General features: G+C 41.9%; 1 protein-coding gene across 1 annotated transcript in view; it reads left to right on the top strand.

The window, feature by feature from the left end:
* Positions 1 to 27,719, top strand: part of myo15ab (myosin XVAb) — a 50,738-nt gene that overhangs the window by 10,570 nt on the left and 12,449 nt on the right. Inside the window, exons 16-52 of the mRNA XM_063477221.1 lie at positions 86 to 199; positions 310 to 368; positions 709 to 832; positions 944 to 1,039; positions 2,680 to 2,811; positions 3,523 to 3,648; positions 4,746 to 4,823; positions 4,935 to 5,086; positions 6,700 to 6,745; positions 6,881 to 7,005; positions 7,470 to 7,587; positions 7,690 to 7,865; positions 9,601 to 9,685; positions 9,965 to 10,046; positions 10,229 to 10,359; positions 10,769 to 10,864; positions 12,467 to 12,595; positions 12,686 to 12,792; positions 12,961 to 13,139; positions 14,404 to 14,476; positions 14,597 to 14,788; positions 16,389 to 16,468; positions 16,549 to 16,622; positions 19,722 to 19,830; positions 19,973 to 20,041; positions 20,121 to 20,185; positions 20,272 to 20,679; positions 22,438 to 22,513; positions 22,602 to 22,697; positions 22,824 to 22,884; positions 23,235 to 23,328; positions 24,105 to 24,222; positions 26,146 to 26,261; positions 26,365 to 26,424; positions 26,564 to 26,639; positions 26,739 to 26,854; positions 26,964 to 27,082. Coding sequence (XP_063333291.1) covers positions 86 to 199; positions 310 to 368; positions 709 to 832; positions 944 to 1,039; positions 2,680 to 2,811; positions 3,523 to 3,648; positions 4,746 to 4,823; positions 4,935 to 5,086; positions 6,700 to 6,745; positions 6,881 to 7,005; positions 7,470 to 7,587; positions 7,690 to 7,865; positions 9,601 to 9,685; positions 9,965 to 10,046; positions 10,229 to 10,359; positions 10,769 to 10,864; positions 12,467 to 12,595; positions 12,686 to 12,792; positions 12,961 to 13,139; positions 14,404 to 14,476; positions 14,597 to 14,788; positions 16,389 to 16,468; positions 16,549 to 16,622; positions 19,722 to 19,830; positions 19,973 to 20,041; positions 20,121 to 20,185; positions 20,272 to 20,679; positions 22,438 to 22,513; positions 22,602 to 22,697; positions 22,824 to 22,884; positions 23,235 to 23,328; positions 24,105 to 24,222; positions 26,146 to 26,261; positions 26,365 to 26,424; positions 26,564 to 26,639; positions 26,739 to 26,854; positions 26,964 to 27,082 — 4,157 coding nt within the window. The remainder of the gene's footprint in view (positions 1 to 85; positions 200 to 309; positions 369 to 708; positions 833 to 943; positions 1,040 to 2,679; positions 2,812 to 3,522; positions 3,649 to 4,745; positions 4,824 to 4,934; positions 5,087 to 6,699; positions 6,746 to 6,880; positions 7,006 to 7,469; positions 7,588 to 7,689; positions 7,866 to 9,600; positions 9,686 to 9,964; positions 10,047 to 10,228; positions 10,360 to 10,768; positions 10,865 to 12,466; positions 12,596 to 12,685; positions 12,793 to 12,960; positions 13,140 to 14,403; positions 14,477 to 14,596; positions 14,789 to 16,388; positions 16,469 to 16,548; positions 16,623 to 19,721; positions 19,831 to 19,972; positions 20,042 to 20,120; positions 20,186 to 20,271; positions 20,680 to 22,437; positions 22,514 to 22,601; positions 22,698 to 22,823; positions 22,885 to 23,234; positions 23,329 to 24,104; positions 24,223 to 26,145; positions 26,262 to 26,364; positions 26,425 to 26,563; positions 26,640 to 26,738; positions 26,855 to 26,963; positions 27,083 to 27,719) is intronic.

Raw genomic sequence — 27,719 nt, 5'->3', positions numbered from 1 at the left:
AGTTTCACGACCTAATGGTGAGGTGACGTTGGCAGTAATAATGACAGTGACTCCATACGTATGCATCTGCGACTGTGTCCCGCAGGCTGAGGGTCAGGAGGTCGCGTCAGTAGTGAGCACGCAGGAGATAAGGGTGGTGGCTGAGCTGCTGCTGATCTCACCCGAGGGCCTACAGAAATCTGTCACCTTCAAGCTGACAGTAAGTGGCGCACACTTTTGCAGAAACAGCCCCGTGCACACACCACAGATATGATTATTTCTGTAACAAAATATAGATGTTAGATATCAGAGATGTGTTTGATCCCCCAGGATACGGTGCGGGAGAAGATCTATACTCCGCTGACAGTGGAGAGTGCTGTGGATGCCAGGTGAGTGAGTGACTAAAAGTCTCAATCTGTTAAATTAAACATGATGCACCTTGCTCTGCTTGGGGAAAAAAAACGGAAATAAAAGCCTTTCTGACAGACTTGTTCGGGCTTTTTAATGTCCTCGTGTTTTTTTCACCCCCTTCTTTAAAATCATACCAGGAGACTGCTGAGAGGGAGCGAAGAGTCTTTGATATTCTCTTCCAATCTTTGGTAGAGGCATGTGAGGACAAAGGACGTCAGGGCTTGAAGTCGGGGGGGTGGGGGGGTTTCAGATGTCCTCTGTTTCCATAGGAACCGGGTTTTCTGTTTCCATAGAAACCTTATTGTGCGTTTTTCATAGAGATGCTGTTGCCAAGATCCTGTATTCGCTGCTGTTTAGTTGGCTGACGGAGCGCATCAACGGACGCGTCTACCCTCGCAACGAAGCCCTCTCCATCTCCGTGCTGGACATTTATGGATTTGAGGTCACACTGAAGAGCACTCGCAGTAACGTCACATCTGTGTTTGTGTCTGAGCTGACCCGTGTGCTAAGTGACTCACATAACCCCCGGTTGTCTCTTCTGTGTGTCCTCCAGGAGCTACAGGTGAACAGTTTTGAGCAGCTGTGCATCAACTACACCAATGAAACTTTGCAGTTCTACTTTAACAGGGTCATTTTCCAGGAGGAGCAGGTCAGAGAACCACAAGTTAATGTGTTCATTTCCCATTTAGCTCACATCAGTGACATCACTGACCAGTTTGTTAGGTACACCTGTTCAACTTTTCATTAATGCAAGTATCTAATTGCCCAATCACATGTCAGCAACTCTATGCATTTAGGCATGTAGATGTGGTCAAGACCACCTGCTGAAGTTCAAATTGAGCATCAGAATGGAGACGAAAAGTGATTTAAGTGATTCTGAACATGGCATAGTTGTTGGTATGAGATGTGGCCGAATGGTTTAGAAACTGCTGGTCTGATGGGATTTTCCCAAACAACCATCTCAAGGATTTACAAAGAACGGTCTGAAAAAGAGAAAATATCAAATGACCGGCAGTTTCTCTGTGAAAATGTCGTTTTGATGTCAGAGTTCAGAGCAGAATGGCCAGACTTCTTCAAGCTGATAGGAAGGCAACAACCAATGTATCCAAAAGAATGAATGCACAATGCCTTGAAACCTGAAGCAGATGGGCTACAGCAGCAGAAGACCACACTGGGTGCTGCTACTGTCAGCTAAACAGTGAAACTGAGGCTATAATTGACACGGGCTCACCAAAACTGGACAAAAGATTAGAAAAATGTTGCCTGGTCCACTGAGTTTCAATTTCTGCTGCAACATTCAGATGGTACAATCCAAATTTGGCATAAACATCATGAAAGAATGGATCTATCCTGCCTTGTATCAATGCTTCAGGGTGCTGTTGGTGTAATGGTGTGGGGATATTTTCTCGGCACACATTGGGCCTCCTTAGTGCCAAATGAGCATTGTTTAAACACCACAGCCTACCTGAGTATTGCTGCTTACTATGTCCATCCCTTTATGACAACAATGTACCCATCGTCTGATGGTTGCTTCCAGCAGAATAATACACCATGTCACAAAGCTCAAACCCTCTCAGACTGGTTTCTTGAACACAACAATGGGTTTCTCTGTACTGAATGGCCTCCACAGTCACCAGATCTCAATCCAGTACAGCACATTTGGGATGTTGTGGAACAGAAGGTTCACATCATTGATTTGCAGCCAACAAATCTGCAGCATCTGTGTGACGCTATCATGTCACTAGGGACCAAAATCTCTGAAGAATGTTTTCCAGCAGCTTGTTCAATCTATACCATAAAGAATTAAGGCAGTTCTGAAGGCAAACAGGAGCACAAACTAGCAAGGTGTTTCCAAAAAGTTTTCAGTGACTGTATGTATGCGAGGGTGTCTATAACTACAGATAGAAGCATTACAATAGTTTACAGGCAGCCACAAAGCAAAAAAAAAAAACAACACCACAAAAAACCGCATAGTTCACCACTGAAGCCAACAAGATAATTTAATGTAGCAACAAAAAACGTTAAAATGACACCAGAGAAGCTTAAAGAGTTTTGTGTTAATGATACAGAAGCACAACTATGAAACCTATATTCCCGTTTCACAGGTGTAGCCCCATGTCACCCGTCTAAAAAAGGAGGGATTTCCAGAGGCAAATTTAAACTCAGGCTATCAAATCTTTCACAAATCATAGCAGAAAGCAAGAAATAATTAGCAGCGAGTTAGTCGAGTTTTACACACACCAGCCTGACGAATCTTGCGCTTGTTTTGTGCTGAATTGTGCTGCGTAGGAGGAGTACATGCGGGAGCAGATCAAATGGCAGCAGCAGCCCTTCGGCCACAACCAGGCATGCCTCGACCTTATTGCTGCTAAGCCCCATGGGATACTGCGCATACTGGACGACCAGTGTGGTTTCCCTCAGGTAAGCCCATTCCTGTTAAACTAATAACCGTTTTCTCCAGAGTTATTGGAACTCGCTTAAATTGAATCAAAAACACATACAATATGAAAGTGAATACAATAATGGTAAACACAAGCAGTTTTTAATTAAGACAAAGGTGTTTAATGATTTATAACTCCACGAAGAGAGAAGCCCCAGGTGCGCGAAGAACAAGTGATTGAGACAGACTCAGTATGTGGAGAGCGAGCGCACTTATAATAAGCTTATATTAGATTACAGGAAACTTTGGAAGAGTTGCACTCTTTAAGCGTGCTGTTAAAAAAAAAACACAAGCCAACAACAGCTCTAACTTCATATTTCATATCTCAGTTTTAAAAAAAAATTGAGTTAAAAAAGAAAAAAAAACCTGCACTATTGGATTTCTCATTAACCAGGAGACTATATTGTAGCCAGCTTCAATCAATACAAAACTATCCCACATGCTCACTTAATTGCCTACCTGCTGCTATCATTATTCCCGGGGCTCCCAGTGTAAGAAGCTGTCTGAGCTCATAGTGAGATAAATGTATTATAAGTCTCTGATGCTCGGAGTGAAATATGAACACGCCGTTACATGAAAAACCCACTGAGGCGATCTGCCAAACACACACACGCACAGGAAACATGTGTTTGTGCTGTAGAGGTTTAGTTTCCATGGCTCAACAACCATTAACCATCTCCAATCATTGCTAGGCAACAGACCACACCTTCCTTCAGAAGTGCCACTATCACCATGGAAACAATCCGCTCTATGCCAGGCCAAAGATGCCACAGCCAGAGTTTACCCTGAAACACTATGCAGGGAAGGTCACCTACCAGGTACTTCCTGCCTTCCCTGTTTTCTTTCTTTCCTGCTTCTCTGTGTTTTGCTTTTTAACATTTTCAACTTTTAATTTCTCAACATTTCAATCTCTTTTATAGCCTTTTTTATTCAATGTTCTTCCTCTGATCATTTCCTTTTCTCCCCTCTTTTTTTGCATTCTCACATAAAGTGCATCTGGAAAGTATTCACAGCTCTTTGCTTGTCCTACATTTTGTCATATTACAGCATTATTTCAAATCACCGATTAAATTCATTTTCCACTTTAGAATTCTGCAAACAGTACAAAAAAAAGTTTGCTTGAAATTCTTGCAAATTTATTAAAATAAAAAGCTAAAATATAACATGCACATAAATAAGAATTCACACCCTTTGCCAGTGATCATCTGTCAGATGTCTGTACAACTTGATTGGAGTCCACTTGTGGTAAATTCAGACATACAAGGGCCGCAGGTCGGACTCAAACTGGGGCTGTTGCGTTTCAGCCATATAGCATATGTGCGCCTGCTCAAACACTGAGTTAAACAGGTGCTCATCAGATCCAAAGTCCACATTGTTCTTGGATGTAAGGATTTTAAACAATTTAAAATGAATACACACCAAAATCCACACATCTGACAGACTAAGGTGCTGTTGAAAAGACATTTTTAATTGGAAATTTAGTCAGAGTGAGTGATTTTAATTTTAGTTGACTAATTGCTTAACAGCTCCATAATTAACAGTCTGTCCATCCATCTATTTTTTTCCATCCATTCTTGTTCAGGTTCACATGCGTGGCTATCTATTGTGAATAAATCATTGTGAAATAGTACACAGGAGTACTCAAAAACTGTGTTATAATAATGAATGAATGTGATATAGTATTGAAGGTTATTAGGCTTTTCATCAAAATGTCTTGCTTTGGCCAGTATGATTGTGAAACAGGTAGTCGCTTGAATACTGTGTGGTATGTTTTAATCATATTCTAATGTAATCTGTCAAAACCGGACTCCAGAGATATTTCCATTCCATAAAAATCTCCCTGTCGTTCATGCATGTGGCCGTACATTTCTGGTTTGAATCAATTTGCAATAGTTTTGAATGATTTGTGATGCAGGTCTACAAATTCTTGGATAAGAACTTTGATATGGTGCGCCAGGATGTTTTGGACCTCTTCATCCAGAGCAAGAACAGAGTGAGAAGTGGAAATGCTCAAAAAAAATCACAAGTATTGATTCAGATACTAAAGTATGGTGAAGCATGATATTGTAACGTGGATATTATCTGTGTCTTTCTGTGTGTGCAGATGGTTTCGAGCCTCTTCTTGAAGCACTCAGAGTCTTTGTCTCAGCAGCGGTCTAACGTGCGGCGCAGCAGCGCAGCTCGCCGTTATCAGGCCAACACGGTCAGCGCAAAGTTTCAAAGCAGCCTGCAAGAGCTGCTGGAAAAGATGGAAAGGTTTTAGGCTCATTTATCTTTTTAAAACAAGAAGACTGCATCGCAGCTTTCTTTGAAATCTCTCCCTCTTTGACACTCACTCGAGTTCCCACAATACACTGAGCCTGTCATCAGTTCAGGTGGACCACAAAGTCAAGCTCAGCTACAACTGCGATGAATCAGCTGAATGTTCAGCTGACAGTCTTCTATGCATCCAGCTGATAAATTGCATAATGGGTGGGCAATTTCAGTAGCTTTATCCTAAAGTCACACAAGGAAAAACAGTGGACCGCAGTGCAGCCGTGTGCAGTAAAATTAAATGCTTGCTTTGAAGATGAGAATCAGGTCAGTTACTGTCTTTAAAGCGGTTTTGGTGGATCAACATGCTGATAAAATAACAATACAACTGAGCCAGTGTGCAGCTGAATAGGGTCAATCTGGCAATTATGTGAAATCTGTTTGTGATAATCTGGTGTTTAACTGTGACTAATTGGATTAAATCACAAATCTGTTGGCATCAAATTCACATTAACTACTTTCATTCAGACTCCAGACACAACCTCATAGATTTGAAACAAATATTCAGAAATTACTTGCAAACTGACCATGTTACCAGCAAACCTGCTTTTATATAGACATGTAACCAGATTACAATCAAACTGAGAGATGAGTCCCCCGTTGCAAAAAGACACCTGCATACCTGTTAACCTTGACTCAGAATATAAATTAGAAAGTTACTTGCCAACTTTTACCAGTCTGTATATGAGTGGTTGCAGAGAGTCAAGTCAGACTGCAGTTGTTTGGAGACAGGTTGCCTACCACCAGGCAACTGGTGCAGTCACCTTGCAATCAAAAGTGGTCGCTCAGAGGTCCGGTTTTTCCTAGTTGCCATGAGGTTGCCATCCTGTTTTTGCTGTAGTGTGACTGAGCCATGACTCTGCTTGCAGTTAAGAATCATCTGCAAGTCCCTTTGTACCAAGCCCCCCCCCATCTCCTCCTTTCATGGTGTGTCTGACTTAATCAGTATCATGTCTGCTGTCAGTTCTGTACGGACAGTCTCGTTGGTCCTCTCCCTGCTGCCTCTAGCTTTGCACGTGTGCACATGGAAGGACGGGGAGGTGAGCAGCGCCTCACCACCAAATATGAATCGCAGTCGTGGGAAATATTAATCTCCTTTTGAGTAAAGTGGTCCTGACTATCACTGGTGAAAAAAGATAATGATGCTTCATAAATGTATGAAATTGTCTGTGATGAGAGTGTCTGATGTGGGCAATGAGCAAAAGAAGGAGTGGTTTCTTTCACAGCTCTCATCAAACAACGCACACTCTATCATGGCCTTGTTCCTAAAGGCGGATTGAACAATTTGTTTTGCCGTGGTGTACCATTAGACTAAAGTGATTATCTCTGACAGCCTTATTAGCCTCAATCATGTCTCAAATAGATGAAAACTGAGGCCTCAGGAGGTCTGTCAGTCTGAAATTGTTAATAATGTAGCACCAGCTATAAAAGTACATGCCATGCATTCTCATTTTCAGCTGGAAAGTAGACTTCCCCGCACACTTTATCAGGTTTCATCAGCTCATGCATTTGTTTATTCACTTATCCATCCATTCATTCTCATCTATCTGTGACAGGTGTAACCCTTATTTTGTGCGATGCATCAAGCCAAACCATCTTAAGGTATATTTGCAAGTTGGATGATGTGTGCAGGCTTGCAGTGCTTTCTTGTTTAGATTTTTATTAATTTCTGTTTTAAAAAAAAAGCATATATATATATGTGTGTGTGTGTGCATGTACATTTGTGTACTATTATAGGAGCCAGGAATGTTTGACATGGAGCTGGTCAAAACTCAGCTGCATTACTCCGGCATCATGGAGACCATCCACATCAGGAAGGAGGGTTATCCAATCAGACTGCACTTTCACAGCTTCCTATCGAGGTTGGCCGCCTACTTATCTCCAAGCTGATTGTGTTTGAATCATCATTCTCAGCTTCCTTTCCTCAAATAAATTGTTTCTGCTCCCCTCTCCACTCGCTGCTTTCAGTTTTCAAAAATTGCTCAGATGATTGGTCTTTTTTTTCTGGGTAGAATACGTTTCACACACAGATTTCTTCACGCTGAAGTAGCCATCTGGCTTTTGTCACCTCCTGCAGTAGGAAAGCAGCTGAAATCAATTGATCTCACAGCGCCGTTCACCGCTCACTGCCAAAGTAGTCTGAGAAAAAAAAAACAATGTCAGCACAGTACAGCATTTACAATAAGATTCACAGATAGAAGTTACCGAAGCTGTGAATGTCCAGAATCCCAATAAGCTCTCAGATTCACCGCAAGTAATAAGCAAAGATACACAAGATTTAGATGTTTTCACAGAATTCAGATTGAACTGTCACATGTCGACGCAGGTATAAAGCCCTGCTCTGCCTGAAGGATACTCCACCTGCAGACGGAGAAAACTGCGTTGCCATGCTCCAAAAACTCGGCCCGGTCAAGACCGACTCGTATCAGCTGGGTGTCAGTAAGGTGAGCGTTCTCAGAAATCTGCACACAAGTACAAATCATGAGGTCAGCTATGTCATGCTTTAGATTTAAAAACAGATGAGTTTTTATTTGTGTGTTTTTTAGATTTTTCTGAAAGAGGAGTTGTATCAGCTGCTGGAGGGCAAGCGTGACCGTGTGCTGAACCTCGCTGCCATGACGCTGCAGAGATACACGCGCACGTGCTTCATCCGAAAGAACTTCATCAAATTCAAGCGCTTTCTGACTGTGTTTGAAGCTCGTAGCAGAGGCTACCTGGCCAGGTAACATTCCCATCGTGTTGCCTTCATCTAATGCTTCAAAGCATCATCACTTCACATTTCAAATGTCCTTATATACACATATAAAAAACAAACACCACCCATCTCGCCCCTTGTGGGCGGTTTATCCTTCAAGCTCGGGTCCTCTACCAGAGGCCTATATATATATAAATATATATTTCCTCCTCAAAAAATACAGAAAACAGAGAAAAACTCCAAATAGTCACAATCTTATTTCTCTATTCTAAGAATCTTAAAGCTGAACACTATCAGTATCATCAGTCTTTTCCTGGAAGTCGACTGAGCCTTGGCTTTCTTCAGCAGCCAGCATGTTGCCCTGTTTAGTCTGGAGTTTCAGTCCTGCACTTGGCAATTTGGGCTTTAGGGTTTGGTTTCACAGAGTCAAACAGGTCAAACCTTATCTCAGACAACCTGCTTCTTTGTCCTTGATGTGAGGAGACAAGGCCAGAGGATTCAGGCTGTACTTATTCATCAGAGGTGATAGATGTCTGATTCGCTGCCGGCACAGCAAAGCCCATAGATGTTCCAATTTACAACCAATTTACATTTTGTTCTAGTGTGTAAAAAATCAATAAAAAGCACTAAAACTCAAGGTCAGACATTTCAAGACATTAATTATATTTCAGCAGCGGCCGGTCTCCCTCTGATGAATTTGGGGAAATGATACATTAAATCTTGTTACACCAGTTGCAGCATTAATTCTTATTAGAGTAGGATGTCAGACTTTTGAAGGAAAACATGGCAATTTTATTCATGTCTTTATTTACATACAGTCATGATAAAAAGAAAGGACATAATAAAAATGATATCAACTACTTAGCAGGTTTTAAAATGAGGTAAATACAACCTGACATCAACAAAAGCGCATTACATATTAAACTTTGTCATTATTTTACTTTTTTTTAAACAAAAATTAAAGCAAAATGCAGAAGCAGTGTGTGAGAAACTAAGTGCAGCCCATGACTTAATAGTGTCTAAAACCACATTTAGACATTTACATACAGTAATCATTTTCTGTATGACTTTATCAATCTCTCACACCTGAATGCTCCAGAGCAGAAAAGTGCAAAAGCTTCTGTTTCTATGCAACAGATGCTCACATTCGCTGATGATCAATTTGATTAACAGTCTAAGGAGCTTGGAAAGAAAAGCGTCTGGACTTCTTTAAGTTGCTTGAAGACGTTTCACCTCTCATCCGAGAAGCTTCTTCAGTTCTGAAGAAGTGAACTGAAGTGAACTGAAGAAGCTTCTCGGATGAGAGGTGAAACGTCTTCAAGCAACTTAAAGAAGTCCAGACGCTTTTCTTTCCAAGCTCCTTAGACTACGATCACCTGAATGACTGAGAACCTTCACAGACAATTTGATTAACAGCACCCAGCTGCTACTTATCCTCTCAATTCCTATGGAAGCAGTAAGGGTGCTCTTAGTTTTGCACACACTGCTGCTGTATTTTGCTTTAGTTTTTGCTAAATAAATGCATGACAGCGTATTATGTCACATTTGTTTGCTCATCTGAGATCGTATTTTTGTCATTTTAAGACCTGCTGATGACGTGATTATTTTTATAACATCCTAAAACATAAAACTTCCAAATTTTAAAATCTGATATTTCAGTGATTTTACCATGACTCTATGTACTGAACATTAAATCAGTGTTTTCTCTGCTCTCTGTTTGCATCTTTTCGAATCCTTCATGGTTAATCCTTTTCCTAAACAGGAAAAACTTTGCTCTGAGGAGGAAGTACCTAATCAGGTTACGCTCCGTCGTGCTGCTCATCGTCAGTCGCCAGCGTTACATGAGGGTAGGCACACACAGTTTGAATAAACTGCTGGACACATTTACATATTTCTAAAAACAAGCGAACAAATAAAAAATGAAGCAGCGTGTCAAGTATGATACTGTTGTGTTTCTGTCAGACAGTGGTGGAGCCTGCAAGGAAGGCGGAGGAGGTGAGACAGGGAGGACGTAGGGAGAATACGTCAAAGGGAGGAGGGCCGCATTTTGAGTAAAAGAAGAAAATTTCGTGTACGTGTATAAATGTTTGAGTGTGTGTGTGTGTGTGTGTTTGCAATGTGTGCAGGATCGCATCAATCGAGAAGTGGTGAATGTGACAACATTGCCCATTCCCGCTGAGCTGGCCGCCCTGCTACAGGCTGCTTCAGGTACACACACACACACGCTCATATATAACACTTGCTGATATGAAGACAGTCTGTGCTATAAAAAAACCTCCATCAGAAGATGTGTTCCATCTTGTTTGCAGGTGGCCTCGAGAATATTTGCTGTCGTATTTCTGTGCTCACACACGGCCTGCTGGTTTTGTTTGTATGCGTGTGTCGTGCAGGTGGTGAGGAGCTGCATTCTGACTGCTTGGCTGTCGTTCAGGCTCCAAAGGTTCAGGTTGACCCCCAGCTGACCCTGCCCCTGGACATCAACAACTACCTCATGACACACTACATCCGGGCTATGTTTAGGGTAATAATGAAGATACACGCACAGTTATGTTCAGATTGTGTTAGAGGACATTACACTGACTTACATTTATCGCATGTAGACTTTCTGTAACCCTAAACATAACTGCTACTTGCTGAACCATAAACCTTTTACCGTAACATTAAGTCAAGTTGTTGTCATAAAATGTAATTATTTACATCAAGAGGACTTGCTTTTTGTCACCACAGGGGAAGCAGGTCTGCACAATATCACTGTCTAAACAGCTTCATGTCCCTTACAACAGGAAAAGTACAAGCACTCAGGAAATGCATGTAAATTTTTGTGAATGGTTTAAATAAATGGGAAGCGTCACAGGACTCATTTATATGAGGGTTGTAAATGGTGACTGCATATATCATTTCTCAGGCTGAGTGTGTGTGTGTGTTTATAGGAGCCGTTGTTTGGGATGGTGACAGCCCCGCTGGAGAATTCCCTGATTCGAATGGATGAGGAGCTAAAACACGGAGCCCTCAACGTTTTCATTCTGGTATAGTTACATTCAGTTGTTGCTGGGTAACTCTGGTATCTACAATGTAAATGAAAACCTTGCGGTGCTGAAAGGTCAAATCTAATGTCAGGAAATGAAAAGCAATCAAATGAATGTGTCCTCCAGTTTTTGGCACTTTAAAAATCCCTCAGCTACAGTTAAGTCCACAGGTTTTTGGAAAATGATACTTTTTTTTTTCTTGTAATGTTGCCTCTGTATGACACTTCGGTGGATTTTAAATCAAACATTCAAACAAGCAGGTGACCAGGTGAAGCCGGGTCCCTTGATTAAAGCTTAGGCAGATAAAAGATCTGTGGCTGAAGTTGCATTTGCTGGCTCTTCAGCTCTCAATACGAGGTCCCCAGACATGCAAGGGAAGGAGGCTGTCAGAGAGATGGCAAAAACTTTAGGAGTGGCCAAATCAACTCGCACCAGAGTGATGGGAAGAGAAAAGTATGGAGAAGGAGAGAGACAGCTCACCATCCAAAGCATATCACATTATCTGTCAAACATGGTGGGGCAATGTTACGGCATGGGCATGTATGTATGGCTGCCAGCGGAACTGGGTCACTGGTATTTATTGATGTTGTGACTGCTGATAGAAGCAGCAGGATGAATTGTGAAGTGTGCAGGGCTACACTCTCTGCTCAGACTCAGCCAAAAGCTGCAAAACTGATTGGACAGTGCTTCACAGTGAAAAAGGATAGTGACCTAAAGGAACCCAAGAGTTTGTCCAGGCGAAGAAAGTGGAAATATTATTCAGTGACCAAAGTCAGTCACCGGATCTCAACCCAGCCAAGCATGCTTTTCAGTTAGTGAAGACAAAACTGTATGCAAAGGGACCCACAAACAAGCAAGCAGCTACTGAAGCTTTCCTTTTTTATGGAGCTTATAGTTGGGGCTGGATCATGTGACCTTAAATCCTCCCTTAGTTATGCTGCAATAGGTCTAGGCTTCTTCATGGCTTCCCATCAGTACTTGATGGGAAGCCATGAATGTTTCTTCTTCACTTAGCTCTTTTCACTCACAGTGTGTTTTCACACCACTCTGTTATTATTAATCTCTAGCTCTCTTCCAAAGTGTGTCTTTTGTCCTGTCTTCCTCATGGTATTCTGCTGGAGGTTTCTTTCTGTTAAAAGCGAGTTTTTCCTTCCCACTGTCACCAAGTGCTTGCTTATAGGGCGTCGTTTGATTGCAGGTGTTTTCTCTCTATTATTGTAGTGTCTTTACCTTACAATGTAAAGCGCCTTGAGGTGACTTTTGTTGTGATTTGGTGCTTTATAAATAAAACTGAATTTAAATTGGGGGAAATATGCATAAAAATAGCTGTAGTTCCTAAATAGTTCATATAATTTTTATATTAAACCACTTAATTAAAGCTCAAAGTCTGCACTTCCATCACATCTTAGTTGCTTGATTTAGTATCTGTCCTGGTCCAAACACTTGTGGCTCTAACTGTATCTGTGTTGATTTAACCATCAGTTTAATTGGACATCAACTGTTCAAAATCAGTAAAACCGTTTTTTGACCAAACCTATAAATTTGGGGGCTTGAGTTTTACCTATGCATGTCTTAACTACCAACTACCTGTGCTTTTAATAGATACTTAGATTCATGGGCGACCCAAACTTGAACGGGGCTCAGGAGAATCTGTTCGGGAACTACATCATCCAAAGAGGACTGGCCAATCCCAGCCTCAGAGATGAGATTCTGGTTCAGGTGGCAAATCAAGTAAGAACCCCTTTTTGTGTCTACTAATAAACTACATTACTAATTAAATTTTTTCTTAATTTACTTCATTGCTGTCTTTTGTACCACTAGGTGTGGAGGAATCCTAACATCCTAAATTCAGAGCGCGGCTGGCTCCTGCTTTCTTCCTGCCTTTCTGCCTTCCTGCCCTCTCAGAGGCTTGCAAAGTACCTGCTGAAGTAAGACGTGAGCCTGCATCATATAAACCATCCACCACTATTAGCAACAGTTTATTGATCTTTATGCTCTACATTAATTTGTTCTTCTGAAGTATTTTGCTCCTTGGTATATTTTTGCTGTGCTTATGCTGATACTTGTGTTTGTTCATGCTTGTTGTTGTTTTGCAGGTTTGTGTCTGACTATGGGCCGGAGGGCTATGACTGTGTGTGCCAGCACCGTCTGCTTCAGGCCCTGCAGAGGCTCAGTGTCGGGCCAGAGTATGTCAGGACGTACCCACCCTGCCTACTGGAGTGGACCGCCAATCGCAAGAGAGCTCACACGGTTCTGCACGTGCACTGTTTCGATGGTGAGAAAATGAACAACGCACAATGAAAACCTTTATGAAAGAGAATGCAAGCATTTTTTTTTTTTGCTTTGTTTGTTTGTTTGTTTTTTTAGAGATGTGTCAAAGTGCCCCTTTTGTCGTTTTGTAAACCTTGCTAAAAAGCAAAAAGGGAAATGATAAAAATGTTGAAAAAATTGCATTTATATATTTTAACTACCCATTGCCTTTTTGACTGAATGCTCTTAATCTGGCGCAGCAACACTGTGCAACATGTACACACATAATAACTATGAGATGCAATCAAAGGTTTCGGGGAGTCTGCCCAGAAAAAATCTAAACCCTTACCTGATATAAATTTGGAGGATCTCCATCACCTCCTTGTGTACCTCTGGTTCACTTTCAGCGAGGATGCTGCTTTTCTATTGCTCTTTGGAAGTGTTTTTTTTTTTTTTTACCTATTTGCAAAAGAAGATGGGAAGAGAGCAAAAACCAGGTTAAAATGACTCATGCTTTCATGTCCGGGACATCGCCCTGGCTTTACTGAGACTAGATGGTGTCAAGTATCATGTCAGGAGCATGATGTAGGAGAATGGTCCTTATTTTTTTCCCACATTCAGCAGGCATTGCACTGTGAATTTATTACCCAGGATCGGTCTGTGAAAACTGAATCTTTCTGTAATGTCCTGAGATGTTCAAGGGAGATTATTCACTGCCATTATTCACACCGACACAATCATCGCTCACCACCCACAGTGTTTGACAAACGATTTTGTCCTTTTCTCCAAAGATAAATTAAAGTTGAAGCCTCGGAGTAATCTAAAATTAGCGGGAGACCATCTAAAATGTGAGATTGGCCACATTTATATCTGTATGGGAGGAGTTGTGGTCTTATTATTGAACCTATTGAATTGATCATTTGGTACAATTTGACTCCCTGTAGCTGAGGCAACCTCGACTGTCTTTATTTCCCTCTGAGCCCTGTCAATGTGTGCACTCTCCAGCATGACAGCGGTAGCTGTCTCGCTCTCTCATTTCCGCCTCTCATTCAGCTAATCTGTCCTCGAGCCTCGTGGCAAGTCCGCTGAGGATTAGACAACACCTGATACTCGCTCTGGTTCACTGGTCTTGTTTGTGCCTGTTTGCTGTACTGGTGTCTGTGGGAATCTTCCCAAACACACCAGTGAGGGCGCTGAGAACTTTGTTTAAGCAATACAGAGGGGAGAATGGAAGACAAACACAGCATTTAGCAGTTCATTTTATTCACTCTGGGACATTTGTTCTTCAGGTGTGTCCTTTCTGTGTCCACTGCACTCATGGACAACAGGAGAAGAGATGGCCAAAGACATCTTACAACACAGGTAGCATCTTTGCACAAAATTCACTGGGTAATGTAGAAATGCTGAAAACAGAAAAGCGGATGACAAGTGAACAGATTACAGTCTTGTATTGTGTGCCTCTGTGTGCGTATGTGTGTCTAGGGGTGTGGCGGAGGGCCGTCGAGGATGGTCGGTGCTGCTGAAAGAGCCAGCTCAGTGGGTGGAGCTAGAGGGCTCAGACTACGTTCTGGACCTGATGTCAGATCTGGAACTTCCTGCTGACTTCCCCAAACACAACAGCTACTTCATCATCTCTGCACAGGAACCAACCAGAGTGCGGGCCAATGCCAGCATGTAAGAGACACACACACACACACAGAAATCTCTGAGATTTCATGAACCCATCCAGCCATTATGGGGTTGAGTTTGTCACTGCTTACATTTTAAGATGATGAAGTTAATAAGTGCATTTTCTCTGGTGCTGTACTTACTCATAACTTTGAGATACTTTTGAGATACAACTTCAGGCCTGCTGGAAATATTCAACTTTCCAATCCACTGGTAGCACAAATTCCATTTAAAAATGTACCAAGGCTCTTTGGATCCATTGTTACAGGATTTTAAATAATTTCCCACTGGAATTTTCTTTAAATATTTCACAAAAGGCTAACATTAAGGGACACATCAACAAGGTTAATATAGATTTATTTACTGGAAATTTAGATTTTCTTCATTCTTGTCCTGTTATTGATGTCACAACCCCAAATATTTATCCTTTAACAACCACTAAACTCAAATACCTAAGCATACATGATGATTTAAAAACAACTCCACCTTGACCTGATACATCTCTGAAATGTCAGTATGATGAAATAATATACAAAAGGTTTCTAGCCTCAGAGGTATTTTAACTTCAGATGATTAAGGTTAGTATAGTTATAAATTATGCTTTCCTTTGTCTGTACCTGCAAACTAACTGATTCAGTTAGAAACAACAGTAAATATTGTTTGTAGCTGTTCTCAGCAAAAAAAAAAAAAGGTAAAAAAACAAACAAACAAACAACAAAACTCCTTAAGCTGTAGACTGTATATAAAAGATGGAAGTTGCCAGCATGATGCCAGGGATTAATTTGTGAAGCCATGTTTTAAAAGTTAGATTTTAGCATTTTGTCTGTCGCTGTCTTACTTTTATTGAAGCTGGAAGTGGGACACTTAAGTGATTAGAATGCTGCATAATTAGCTAATGTTAGCAAGCTTGGCTAGCAAAGTGCATCTGAAAAACACATATTTTTGCTAATTAATACTGTGTAGCATACAAATAAAATGCTAAATCTCACCCAGACTTCAAAGTGTATTCTTTCTCAGATCGTTGTCAGAGAAACTTAGCAGGTAGCTATTGGTTATGGCTCTCTGGGTCGGTATCCACCTATCATTAATGCAATTAAATAGATGAATAAGAAGACTGAACATTTGTCACGAACTGAGAAATGCTATTGCTATGGAGACCAGAACAGGTTTTTGTTCCAGGGTGAAACATGTCGATTTCTGCTGTGAATGTGGATATTCTGGCATGTGAGTCTCTGGGGACTGACTTTCACTTTTGAATCCAGCCTCAAACACCAATTCTTTGGCTTCACTTTCCAATGGCAGAGGTTGCCCCCTGCTCAAAAGCAACTGCACACTCCCTGCTCGGCACCAGATAAAAATATAGTAGCACAAATAGTGACTCATTGGTTCACAAAGCCGAGCTTTTATTAGCTGAAGACAGTTGGTAAAGACCAAAAATGGAGCTTCCCAGAAAAACACAGACATGAAAGTTGCTTGGAACTGTTGGATGTGTACATAACTAATTGTTTGCATGTTAGTAAACCTTTAAACAACTTTAAAGGACATTTTAAAAGTCTGTAAAGGTGTCGCCACCAGTTTTAAACAGCCTTGTCTTATTGTGTTACAGAAGCCTGTTGGGGGGTGGCTTTAACACGAACGATGATGTCATATCTACAGCCATGTCTAGCTCGGATGCAATCAGCCAAGGTACGTCACTACACCAAACATATGTGTGCACATATTGATTGTGACTGGAGCAGACTTCAAAGTCCTCTCCCCTCTCTCAGACCTGGAGCCTCACAGAGGGATGGATCGTTATCTTGACAGCCTGTTTGACCCTGTGCTGTCTGACGGAGCTGGAGTAAGTTACATAATTCATTCACTCTGAAACACTTGCGCACATGCGAGCAGACTCCTCCATCAACCACTTACTGTCAGTCACTGTAAATCTCTGTAGAGCTCTATTTTTAGAAAGTGGGCATGGAGTGTGCCTTCAAGGAATGAGCTGTATACTGGGTAAAAGTCAGTTAGATGTACAATGCATATAGAGAGCACTTTTGCCACTTGTGAATATACCTCTGAGAGCAATTACCAGTAGAAGCACCCAGTTTCAGGTCTGTCCTATGGATGTGTAGGTCTGAGATGATCAGAAAGTCTAGTGTTTGATCGAATAAACATTTTTGTAATTTTGCAGCCATTTTTCCACAGTTTTTCCACAAATAATAGTAAAAATATAATACAAAATATAACTGGATAAGGTGCATAAAATGAGAGTAAGGACAAAAGACATTAAAGAGAGCAAAATCTAATTAAAGAAGAACAATAATTCTTTTACATCCAACACCTTCTCAACAGGCGTCATCGAGAGACTGAGAAGATTTAAAAGGAACACGAGACTCAGTGGGAGTTTGGTAGAGAGTGAATATCATAATGTGAGGCCCTAATAGCAAAAGCCTGAGCGTCTTTGTCACAAACTGTGAGCTCCAAGTTAATTACAGCAAAACTGTGACTGGGAATTAGGGCATGTTTCTAGAAAGGAGGATATTTAGTAAAGTGTGTCTGGTGATTTATGTTTTTTAGCCTGGTTGTGCCAGATAAAAGCTTTTTTCACTTGAAAATTGTTTTCTTACAGCAGTAAAAACAGTTATTCTTCATCCAAAATTTGTGATTGCAGAGAATATCTGAAGACTGAGTTAAAGCCTTTTGTCAGGGCAGTGGTGCAGTGAATGCATGACTCTGTCGGCCGGCCAGTACTCTGGACGCCGATGTGGTGAATGTTAGTCGTGCTATCGGATGTGGCTGACAGGAATTAGCATGTATCAGATGTGTTCTACAGACCTCTCCCGGCCAGCAACCTATTCCGTTACCCAGTTACCGTAACTGTCACAGCCACCAGATCGCCACGATGATTTCCCACCCAGGGGATCTGCTTACGAGGGACTGACACTCTGGCAAATGAAGGGCTTATTTTTTAATGAGACATGGCCTACAAACGCACACACTCCTGAGGATTTATGGGTCAGTGGCTGATTTCTGATGGAACGGTTGCACACTGAAGAGGGAGATTCCTCTGATCACACAGCAGACAGTCACTCGCTCTAAGATACTGTAAGCACAAATGCTGTTTCAACAAGCAGACACACAGATACATACATATATTGTATATATATTTAAATATATACACATACAAATATACATAGAGTTCTGTGCAAAAGTTTTGAGCTATCCCTCTTTTCTCTACATTTGCTTACAAGCAGCCCGACCTTCTTGTGATTTTTAAAATGGACAGTTCTCCAGGCTTTCTGAAGACCTGACATTTTCAGAGGATTTTTTTTTTTGTTAAGCTACTTTTAAATTGTACCTTTGGGGACTTTTTCCATTTTCTTATTTTGTATCTATGAAAAATGACAAATATAAGAGTTTGAATGGGATCAAATGGTATTTGTGCATCAACAGGTGATTACCGAAGAGCTGTTAGCTGAAAAATTTTACCTCAGCACTGTGTGCAGTGTGTCCTTAAAAAATTTGAGGAAGCTGAACAACTTCGCTGAAACCTCATTAGAAATGGTCTAAGTGGAAGTGTGGCTGTGGAAAAAGCCATGGAAGCAGAGAAAATGCATTTGGTTTGCCAAATTATACAAATTACACAAGAGCTGGACCGAAAATCAGTGACAGAATCAGAATCAGAAAGGGCTTTATTGCCAAATGTTGAGCAGGTTTACAACATTAGGAAATTGCTGCGGTAATTAGTGCAAAACATACTGTCAGACAACGCTTAAATAAACATAAAAATAAAAATTAAAAGTGCTAAGTAGATAGATATATACATGAATGCAGGTGGTGATCAGTGCGAAGATGGAATGATGCAGTGAACACAGTGTAGGGTCATGTGTTAGTGGTGGGAACAGTCATATGGTTATTGTTCATGAGTCCAACAGCAGAGGGGAAGAAACTGTTCTTATGGCGAGAGGTTCTGGTGCGAATGGACCGGAGCCTCCTGCCTGAGGGGAGCAGGTCAAACAGACTGTGTCCAGGGTGAGAAGGGTCAGCTGTGATCCGAGCTGCACGCCCCAGTGTCCTGGAGGTGTACAGGTCCGCAGAGATGGTAGTCTGCAGCCAATCACCTTCTCAGCAGAGCGCACAACACGCTGCAGTCTCTGTTTGTCCCTGATAGTGGCTCCAGCGTACCACACTGTGATGGAGGAGGTGAGGATGGACTCGATGATTGCAGTGTAGAATTGCATCATCGTCCGTGTTGGCAGGTTGAATTTCTTCAGCTGCCTCAGGAAGTACATCCTCTGCTGGGCTTTCTTTATGACGGAGGTGATGGTGGGCTCCCACTTCAGGTCCTGGGTGATGGTGGTACCCAGGAAGCGGAATGAGTCCACAGTGGTGATGAGGGTGTCCGTCAGGATGATGGGGGGGAGTGGGGCTGTGTGCTTCCTGAAGTCCACAATAATCTCCACTGTCTTCTGGGCATTCAGCACCAGGTTGTTGTGGCTGCACCAGGACACCAGACGTTCAACCTCCCTCCTGTAGGCAGACTCATCCCCGTCTGAGATGAGTCCAATAACGGTGGTGTCATCTGCAAACTTGATTAGCTTGACAGACTGGTGGGTGGAGGTGCAGCAGTTAGTGTACAGGGAGAAGAGCAGAGGAGAAAGAACACAGCCGTGAGGTTGTGCTGAAATGACATAAAATGAGTAGAAAGTAAACAGTTTTTAAAGGTGAAATAAAAAAGTAAAATCAAAAGTAGTCAAAAACTGTGAACCCTAACCCTTGACTCCTGTGGGTAAACACATCTTTAATGAGTTTATTTTCTTATTGACTAATTTGAAGTTTTTCTTAATACATTTAGAGCAAAAATGACTTTGACTCTTTGGTGCTTGACCTCACGGTGACTATATTCATCTTTTATATACAGTCTGTGGTTTTAAAGTCTGCTTGTGTATCCTCACAGGAAGTAGAATCAGCTGGAGGACTATCCAGCCGGATGAAGGGAGCTGGGGGAGTTGGTGGTGGTTGGCATCAACAAGGAGCGTCCACGGGCCCACCGCCTCCACCTGGAGGTCAGTCACAGACATGGGCACACATGCTAAATATTTACTCCTTCGCACTCCACAGTCCTGACAGATGATTAGCATGTGAAATAAAACAAACACACTTAAAATCTGACAGAAACTGGATGGCTGTGTGTGTTTGTGTTCACAGCTGTGCGAGTACTTCCTGTGGGAGGTGTGATGTCGCCTCCTGTTGCTGCAGTGGCACCTGTAACACCTGGTTTGTATAATGAATGATGATGATGGGGGGGAATCATCAAACATGATTTTCCATCCTGTTTACTGTGTTTTTCCTCCAGATGCCCAGCAGGCTGTTTTGTCCCAGCAGCAGCAGGCGATTGTGAACCAGCAGGCCGTCATCATGGTGCGCCTCGGTTTTGGATCCGCGTCTGTTTATCTATCCCACTGCTCTCTGCTACCAATGTAATGTGTCATGTTCTTGTTTCTCAGGCCCAACAGATGACTATGCAAGCCATGGCTATGGTCGGCAGCCCGGTGTCGAGTCCGCCCACCTCCCCGATCACGAGCCCTCCCATGAGTCCTCTGTTCCATCACCCTCTGAGCCCATATGCCCCCACGAGCCCGTATGCTGCCATACCGCCAAGCCCGTATGCAAACATGCCACCGAGCCCCTACGCCAACTTCACCCCAACTCCCTTTGCTGCAGCAGACATCCCGCCTCGCCCCCATCCTCTCTCTGCTCAGGCTCCGTCACAGCCTCAGGCTCGGCCTCCTGCCGGTCCCCAGACTCAGCCTCAGGCCTCCCCTGCCAACCCTAACCCTGAGCCAGCCTCCACAAAAACTGACAAAGCTAACCCAGCAGCACAGGTCAGTAACTCCGAGACATGTGAGGAAACAGTTCGCACTGACACGTTGCGTAATATTCCAGCACTGCCGAGTGTATAAAAGAGGCTGCCGTGAACTTAAAGCAACAGAAGACATTATCCAGGAGAAGCCGTTTATTTGAAATACAAAGAAGATATGTGTTGTTAGGATAATAAGCAGCAGCTGGTTCGAAAAAAACAACAAATATATAAAACCAAAACACATAAATGCATCAACCAAAGATCTGCAATAGTAAACATACTAATTTCTATGCCTAATCAGCCAAGGGAAATCAAGCGTATCTGAAAGTGACTCTCAAATGTTCAGACAAATGAGGGTGAAGCAGTTGTGCGACTACAGCTGCTGCGGAGGCGGCTGCAACTTTTCTTTGGTTCTGATATCTTAGTTTTACTCGTGGAGGTTACTCTGGGTCTGCAATCCTCCGTAACACTGTTTGGCTGTTATTTTTTAAGTGGTATCTTTTTTTTCTAAGAGTAATAATTGAATATTTTGAGTTATGAAGCTGCGCCTGATATTATTAGAAAGGTTGAACCCCAGTGTCCCAGTACCAGAGACAGAGGGGGAACATCTGGTTTCACTGGCTGTGCTGCCAGCTCTGTTATTTAAATATAGATATGTGTGGTATCCACAGAAACATCAGAATCTCAGCTAAAAACTCACTAATTCATTAAAGAGTGGGTAAACAGATTCACAAACACAATGTGCGGATTGCCTCGTTCACCCTATGCACAGCACCCTGAAAACACAGATCTCTTTATAAGGTGAGAACATCCAGCTGAGACTGAAGAAGTCACTTGGATGAGTGATGAAACGTTTCTTCCTTATTCGTTTCTTTATGCACAGACGCAGACGGATTATATGGTATAAAAGACAAAATAAGGTGAAATTCGGTGTCCGCCTTGGTTACTGTTTTGGTTTTGTTTTTTTGGTTGCAAATTACAAATTTAGTTTGCCAGTCTCATCCTCCCTTTGATGTGATGCCCAGAATCCCTACCTCCAAACATTTACTCTCACAGTTTGCCCATCTTTATTTCCCTGGCACACGTTGCTGAGTAAAGTGGCATGTACTAAGTATTCTGAGGAGAAAATTTCAGACAGGTTATGGGCGAATGAGTTAAATTGGATTGAGGCACATTCCATCAGTGCGAGATTTCAGCTCACTAGTTAAGAGCCATCCATCAGCGGCACTCAAAGACCAAACTGAATAGAATATCTCCCTCCGTCTCCGCTACATTCGCTAAGTTCATGTCAAGTGATGAGATCCTTGGGTCATCCCTTTTTTTTCCTCCGAGCTCATAAATTTCTGGGATGGCAGCTTTGATTTGTACAGTGAGATATGTAAAGTTGTTTCAGCGTCTCTATGACTTTTCCTCTTACATTATTACAAATCCTCATGTTCGGAGTGGTCAAAGGGAAAATAGTTATCTGAGAGGGAAAAATGTCACCCTGTGCATTGACTGTATTGTCCTTTGATCCACCAGTTTTATACCTTTCATTTTAGACCTTCCTTCATGTCAGAACTCTGGCATGTCTATCTTTTAATGTTACAAATCAACAACAAAAAAGTCCCTCAAAAACATTATGCACAGTTGCAGACTATCCACAGGTTTATCTGCACCAAAAACACTGTCAGCTTCTTTTTTCTTTGCTCCCGCACTGACTTCTCCGGCAAAATTGCAGATGACTACATTGAACATCTGCAGAATCTTGAGTGCAAACTCTCTGTCTGTTTTCTCTCTGTGTGTGTCTGCGTGGCTTTTTCAGGCTCAGTCAGCCAAGGACAGCGTCCCTCTGAGAAAAGCTCCGGGCATCCCCGTGAACAAGGACAAACCAGTCAGGAAATTTGGTAAGAGAGTGAGAGAGAAGTTCGCTTCTAACAGAACTCTCATTTAAGAGAGGAGAGGAAATCTAATCTGTTTTTACGGATGCCTCAGCCCCGGTTGTGACGTCTCCTCCGCCCCCTGCTGGAGAAGTGGTGAAGTATTCAGCTCAGACTTCAGATCATGTCATCCCCAGCCAAGATATCCAAGGTAACTGCAATTTTTGACAGGTTCACACACACATGTGAATAAGCGAATCTTTTTCTTGGCATTCTTGAAATATTGTATAAAACTTTGAAACCACCCTCTGTTGACATGTTTTATTTCATTAAAAAGAAATCATTAAAAGATACAACTCTCCACCACCACCGCCGGACCCACTGCCACCTGGCAAGAGGTGAGGCTACACAAACACGCACGCATGCAAACACGTGTTCTGTGTTGAGGAATCAGCTCTCAGCTCGGTGATCAGATTATCCTACAATAAACTTTGCTTGTAAATCCAGCACAGCAGTTGATGCTGTCTGCAGACACAGAAATAACTGTGCACGCTGTAAAGCTCGAGCTGGAACAAAGCACCAACAGACACCGGCTCCGATGTTAACGCCTGCATTAAGCACGCAGCACCAGAACGATCATGTTTACACTCAGTAAACATAAACGCAGATTATGCAATTTGATGTATTTGTAGTAGAAAAACCCTGCGCACCGTAATGTGTGATGTTGACACTGTGTGGTTGTACTTAGGAGACCAGAAGGGAAGTTTAAGAAGACGCAAACGCCTCGCGATGAAGCTTTACATATCCTCAAACCACAGATGGAGAACCCTCCTGCTCCACAGGTAAACACACACACACACACACACACACACACACACACACACACACACACACACACACACACACACACGTTCACATGTTAATGCAAGCAGCATATACAGTTGTGGTCAAAAGCTTAAATCCACTCATCATGGGCACAGCTGTCATGGTAATTTAGTTTGAATTTATTTTTTTTATTTTCTATAATCCACACAAGGCAAAAGTATACATGCAAGGTTTATATATACACGCACCCCCTCTAATATTTGGTTAAATGCCTCTTAGCAAGTTGCAGCTTCACGAGATGCTTTTGGTGGCTATCAACAAGCTCCTGGCATAATTCTGGCTGTATACATATATGTAACATTTTAGTTGACATAATTAGAAGAGTTAATTTAAATTGATTGGTTTTCTTTTATGGACCTGGATTTTAAGCATAGTCCACAAATTTTCAGTAGGGTTCAGATGGCAGCTTTGGGAAGTTTAATGTTAGCCTGATTTATCATATGCTTGGGATTATTGTCCTCTTGGACCACCGAACTGAGTCCAATTTCAACTGTCCAGCTGTTGATTTGAGGTGAAATTAAAAATTTTGGAGGTAGCCCTTCATTTTTCTTATTCCATTTTTACGACGTACCAGTCCCGCTGGCAACAAAACAGGTCCAGAGCGAGACGCTTCCACCACCGTACTTGACAGCTTTTGTTCTTAGGTCTGAGCATCACCTGACCCTGTGTGGATGCAAACTTTTGACCACAGCTGTAAAAAGTCACATAAGAAAATGTTTTTGTGTCTCTCCAGCCCAAACGTCCTGCTGCTGCTTCACCCTCTGCGTCTGCAGTGAAAGAAGCAGGGTTTAAACCCACCAAGAGCACAAAGACCAGAGCGCCTGCCCGTCCCCTCCCCATACCTCCTCCAGGTATACACTGATTTGTGTACAGATGAAGCTAAATCACTTTCCTTTGTTAGAAAAATCTCAGCTTTAACCAAACAACAGTAGTCATCTCAGGACCCTATAATCCTCAGGCTCAAAGAGGATCGACCATGACCAACTGGGATGAGAGGAAAGAGGAGAGGGAAAAGTTCTGTTTTGTTTAGATCAAATAGACCTTACAAGAAGAAATTACGTGCTGAAGATATTGTCTGGCTCGCAGAAAACCTGCAGAACCTCATTTTAGTTCAAAACTGTGTTTCAAGGCTTATAAATGATGAATAAAAAAGAAAAACCCACATGAGCCCTGTTTTAGCTTCCCTTCACTGGTTTCCAGTCAGCTTGGGAAATTAATTTAAAGATTTTATTAATCACATTTTAAGCGCTTTATTGCTTGGTTACGAGCATTATTACTGCAGCCCAACCAGCCAGATTCTCAGCAAGGACTCGGGTGACTAGATCAAGTCTAAAGCTGAGTGTTTTTTATTTTCACCAGGGGACTCTAAGCTGTAAAACTGGTTCAGTCAATGACGAATTTTAAATCACTTCTCAAAACGTCTCTCAATAATGTCTCTGTTTTACTTTACATTTTATAGTATTTATTGTCAGGCTTTGTTTGCCTACTTCATTTTTAAAGGTCTGCTTTTATTCATCGTACTATATTAAATTGCTTATGTAATTGCTTATCTACTTCTCTGTCCTCCTGACCTCATCTAAGAAATGCCACTTTGATGGTTCCAGGCTTTTCTTCTTTGAGTTGGTTATTTGTGTTCTTAGTTTCCTCAGTGTTTCCAAGTCTGTTCCTCCATCTTTCTTGTTTCTGTCTTGATGTCATGGTTCCACCTAAGTAATTTCTTTTGTTTAATGCAGAGTTTGCATTAGTTCTCTTTCCACTTTTACTTGAACACTTGGGTTTCTTTCCTGCCCTGCATTAGCGTTTTTTCCTGCTTCCTGAATGTTTTCACCTGTGTCTAATTTCCCCTCCTGTTCCTTGTTCTCAGTTAACCCAGTGTATATGAATAGTCTTGTCTCCTCTTAATCCGTCTCAGATCATTGGTCTCCTCCCCCTGTTTTTCTGTGATCTGTATGTTCTTTTAGACTTTTAGTATTCTTCACTTTGCCATTTAACAGCTTGCTTTTGTATCTTGACTGTCAATTGTAATTTTCCTGACATCTCACATTACCTGCTTGTAAACACTAAGTAATAGCTGAGACAACTGTAATAGCTCTCTAAAGGTCAGGATAATAACAGTTGTGAAATGGGAGGACTGTCACAGCAAGCAGGCAGTGAGACCCCACATGACCCTGAAGGCACACAGATTCTGAACTATTAGAAACTTTTGACTTTCTGTTAAAAAAAAAAGAAAAAAAGAAAAAAGTTTACAAAATGTTGGAATGAGTTTTCCCTATTTTCTGTAGTAAACTAAAAGCAGACATAAAGATTCACTTCAATGCCTTCACATTAGCCTCCCCTACACTGTGGAGTGCTAACTAGCACAGGTTAGGGTGCTAAACAGAAATGGTGAGCATAAACACACTTGTCTGGTTTCCCCGCCTATTCCTTGTTCCCAGTTAGCTCAATGTGTATAAATAGTCCTATCAGATCATTTGTTTGCTTCACTCTGTGTTTCTGTGATCCACACATGATCTTTTAGATTTTAATGTTTCTTAACATTGCAAGCAGTTGTTAAACTGCTTTCTTTTATGTCATGCTTGCATTTTGTAACGTCAAAATAGATAACTATAATAAATTACTCTGGACGTCAGGGAAAGGAGGGCAGTGAAATGCAAAGTTTCTTTGTGTAGCTCAAAGCACAGGTTTGCCTGAGCACAGTCTCATCTCTATCCTCATGTATAAATAAGAGTGTTGACCCGAGGTAACACAGACATAATCTGACCTGTTTTATGCAGTCTCTCGAGAACTTCCAGTAGAGACACAAACTATCCAGACGCAGCTTCATCAGAGGACCAATGAAGAGCACTACACCTACACCAATGTTCCCTGGAGGCTGTATCTGAGGAAGGAAGTGAGCACATATACAAATATAAATCATAAAAATTCCACTTATTCTGACCTGTATCTCCTCACTATTAAACCACGTTTCCTACCGCATTTCCTTTCCTTCACAGGTATTTTATCCCAAAGACAGCTTCAACAGTCCCCTGGTGCTGGATCTAATTTTCAAACAGGTAACTTTTCTTTTCTTTCTTTTTTAAATTTCCAACCCATTTGAGCTCAATAAGTTTAACTAATAACACAAAGATCATAGAAAGATTCGTCTTAATAATTTCTAACAATTCCTCTTCTCTGCTCTCCTCTGTCCTCCAGATAGTAAATGACACCTTGTCAGAGGCGTGTGTTCGCATCACACGGGATGAAAGGCAGAAAATGAAAGCTCTTTTTGGTAGTCTGTCTGTTCTTCCGGGAGACATTTTTTAAGATCGTATGCTTGAATCTCTTTGACATTCATGAGTTTGTGTGTGTCTTTTTGTGCAAATGGCAGCTAAGCACGGCGTCAGACAGAATATGGATCCAGTGGAGGAGCACGTAAAGAAAACTGTTGTCACAGCAGCCAGGGAAACCTGGGAAATATACTTCTCCCGACTCTTCCCAGCCTCGGTGAGCCTGGCGGTGAATCCTTAGGGCAGTATCATTTCTGAGTCGGTGGGGGATTTTCATTTTTAATAACACTTTTTTTTTTATAATTTTTCTGTTTACATTTCTGCAGGGTAGTGTAGGAACGGGGGTGCAGGTATTGTCAGTGTCCCACAGTGGAATCAAACTGCTAAAGACTGTAAAAAGCAGTGCTACAGCTCCAGACTACTTCCGAGTCCTAAGACCATACACGTATGTGCTTGTTTTGTCTCTGTGTAGATTTATGTCACAGACAAATACACCAAACATACACGAAAATACAGCACATAATGCAACAAGCAACGTTTGCACAATTCTAACAAACTTGACAGTCAGTATTTGGTATGACCACCTTTAGTTGTTAACACAGCCTGAACTCTCTTAGGCAACCTTTCTCATCCTGTCTTTAATAAGTATTCAGGAATAGTTCTCCAGGCTCCTTGAAGGACATTCAGAGCTCTTCTTTGGATGTTGGTTGCCTTCTGTTCTCTGCTGATATGATCCCACACTGCTTAAAAGAGGTCTGTTGAGGTCTGGGCTTTGGGGAAGCCAATCCGTGACTGACAGTTTTTCACTTTTCTGTCCAGTTATGCCTTTACTTTACAGATTGCTATAGGCACTCGCTGTTGTACCTCTCACTTGATCTCCTCTATACATACTGATGACCAAAAACTTTCAAATTTGGTGCTCACCCATCTCAAATGAATTAGCACTGTTGCCTCACAGCAAGAAGGTCCTGAATTCAATTCCACCATCAGGCTGGGGTCTTTGTGGAGTTTGCATGTTCTCCCTGTGTTTGTGTGGGTTCTCCCAGAGTCCCGGTACTCTGGCTTCCTCCTACAGTCCAAAG

Source organism: Pelmatolapia mariae, linkage group LG6, assembly GCF_036321145.2.
Source record: "Pelmatolapia mariae isolate MD_Pm_ZW linkage group LG6, Pm_UMD_F_2, whole genome shotgun sequence".
NCBI lineage: Eukaryota > Metazoa > Chordata > Actinopteri > Cichliformes > Cichlidae > Pelmatolapia > Pelmatolapia mariae.
This window is presented reverse-complemented; position numbering and strand designations above follow the sequence as displayed.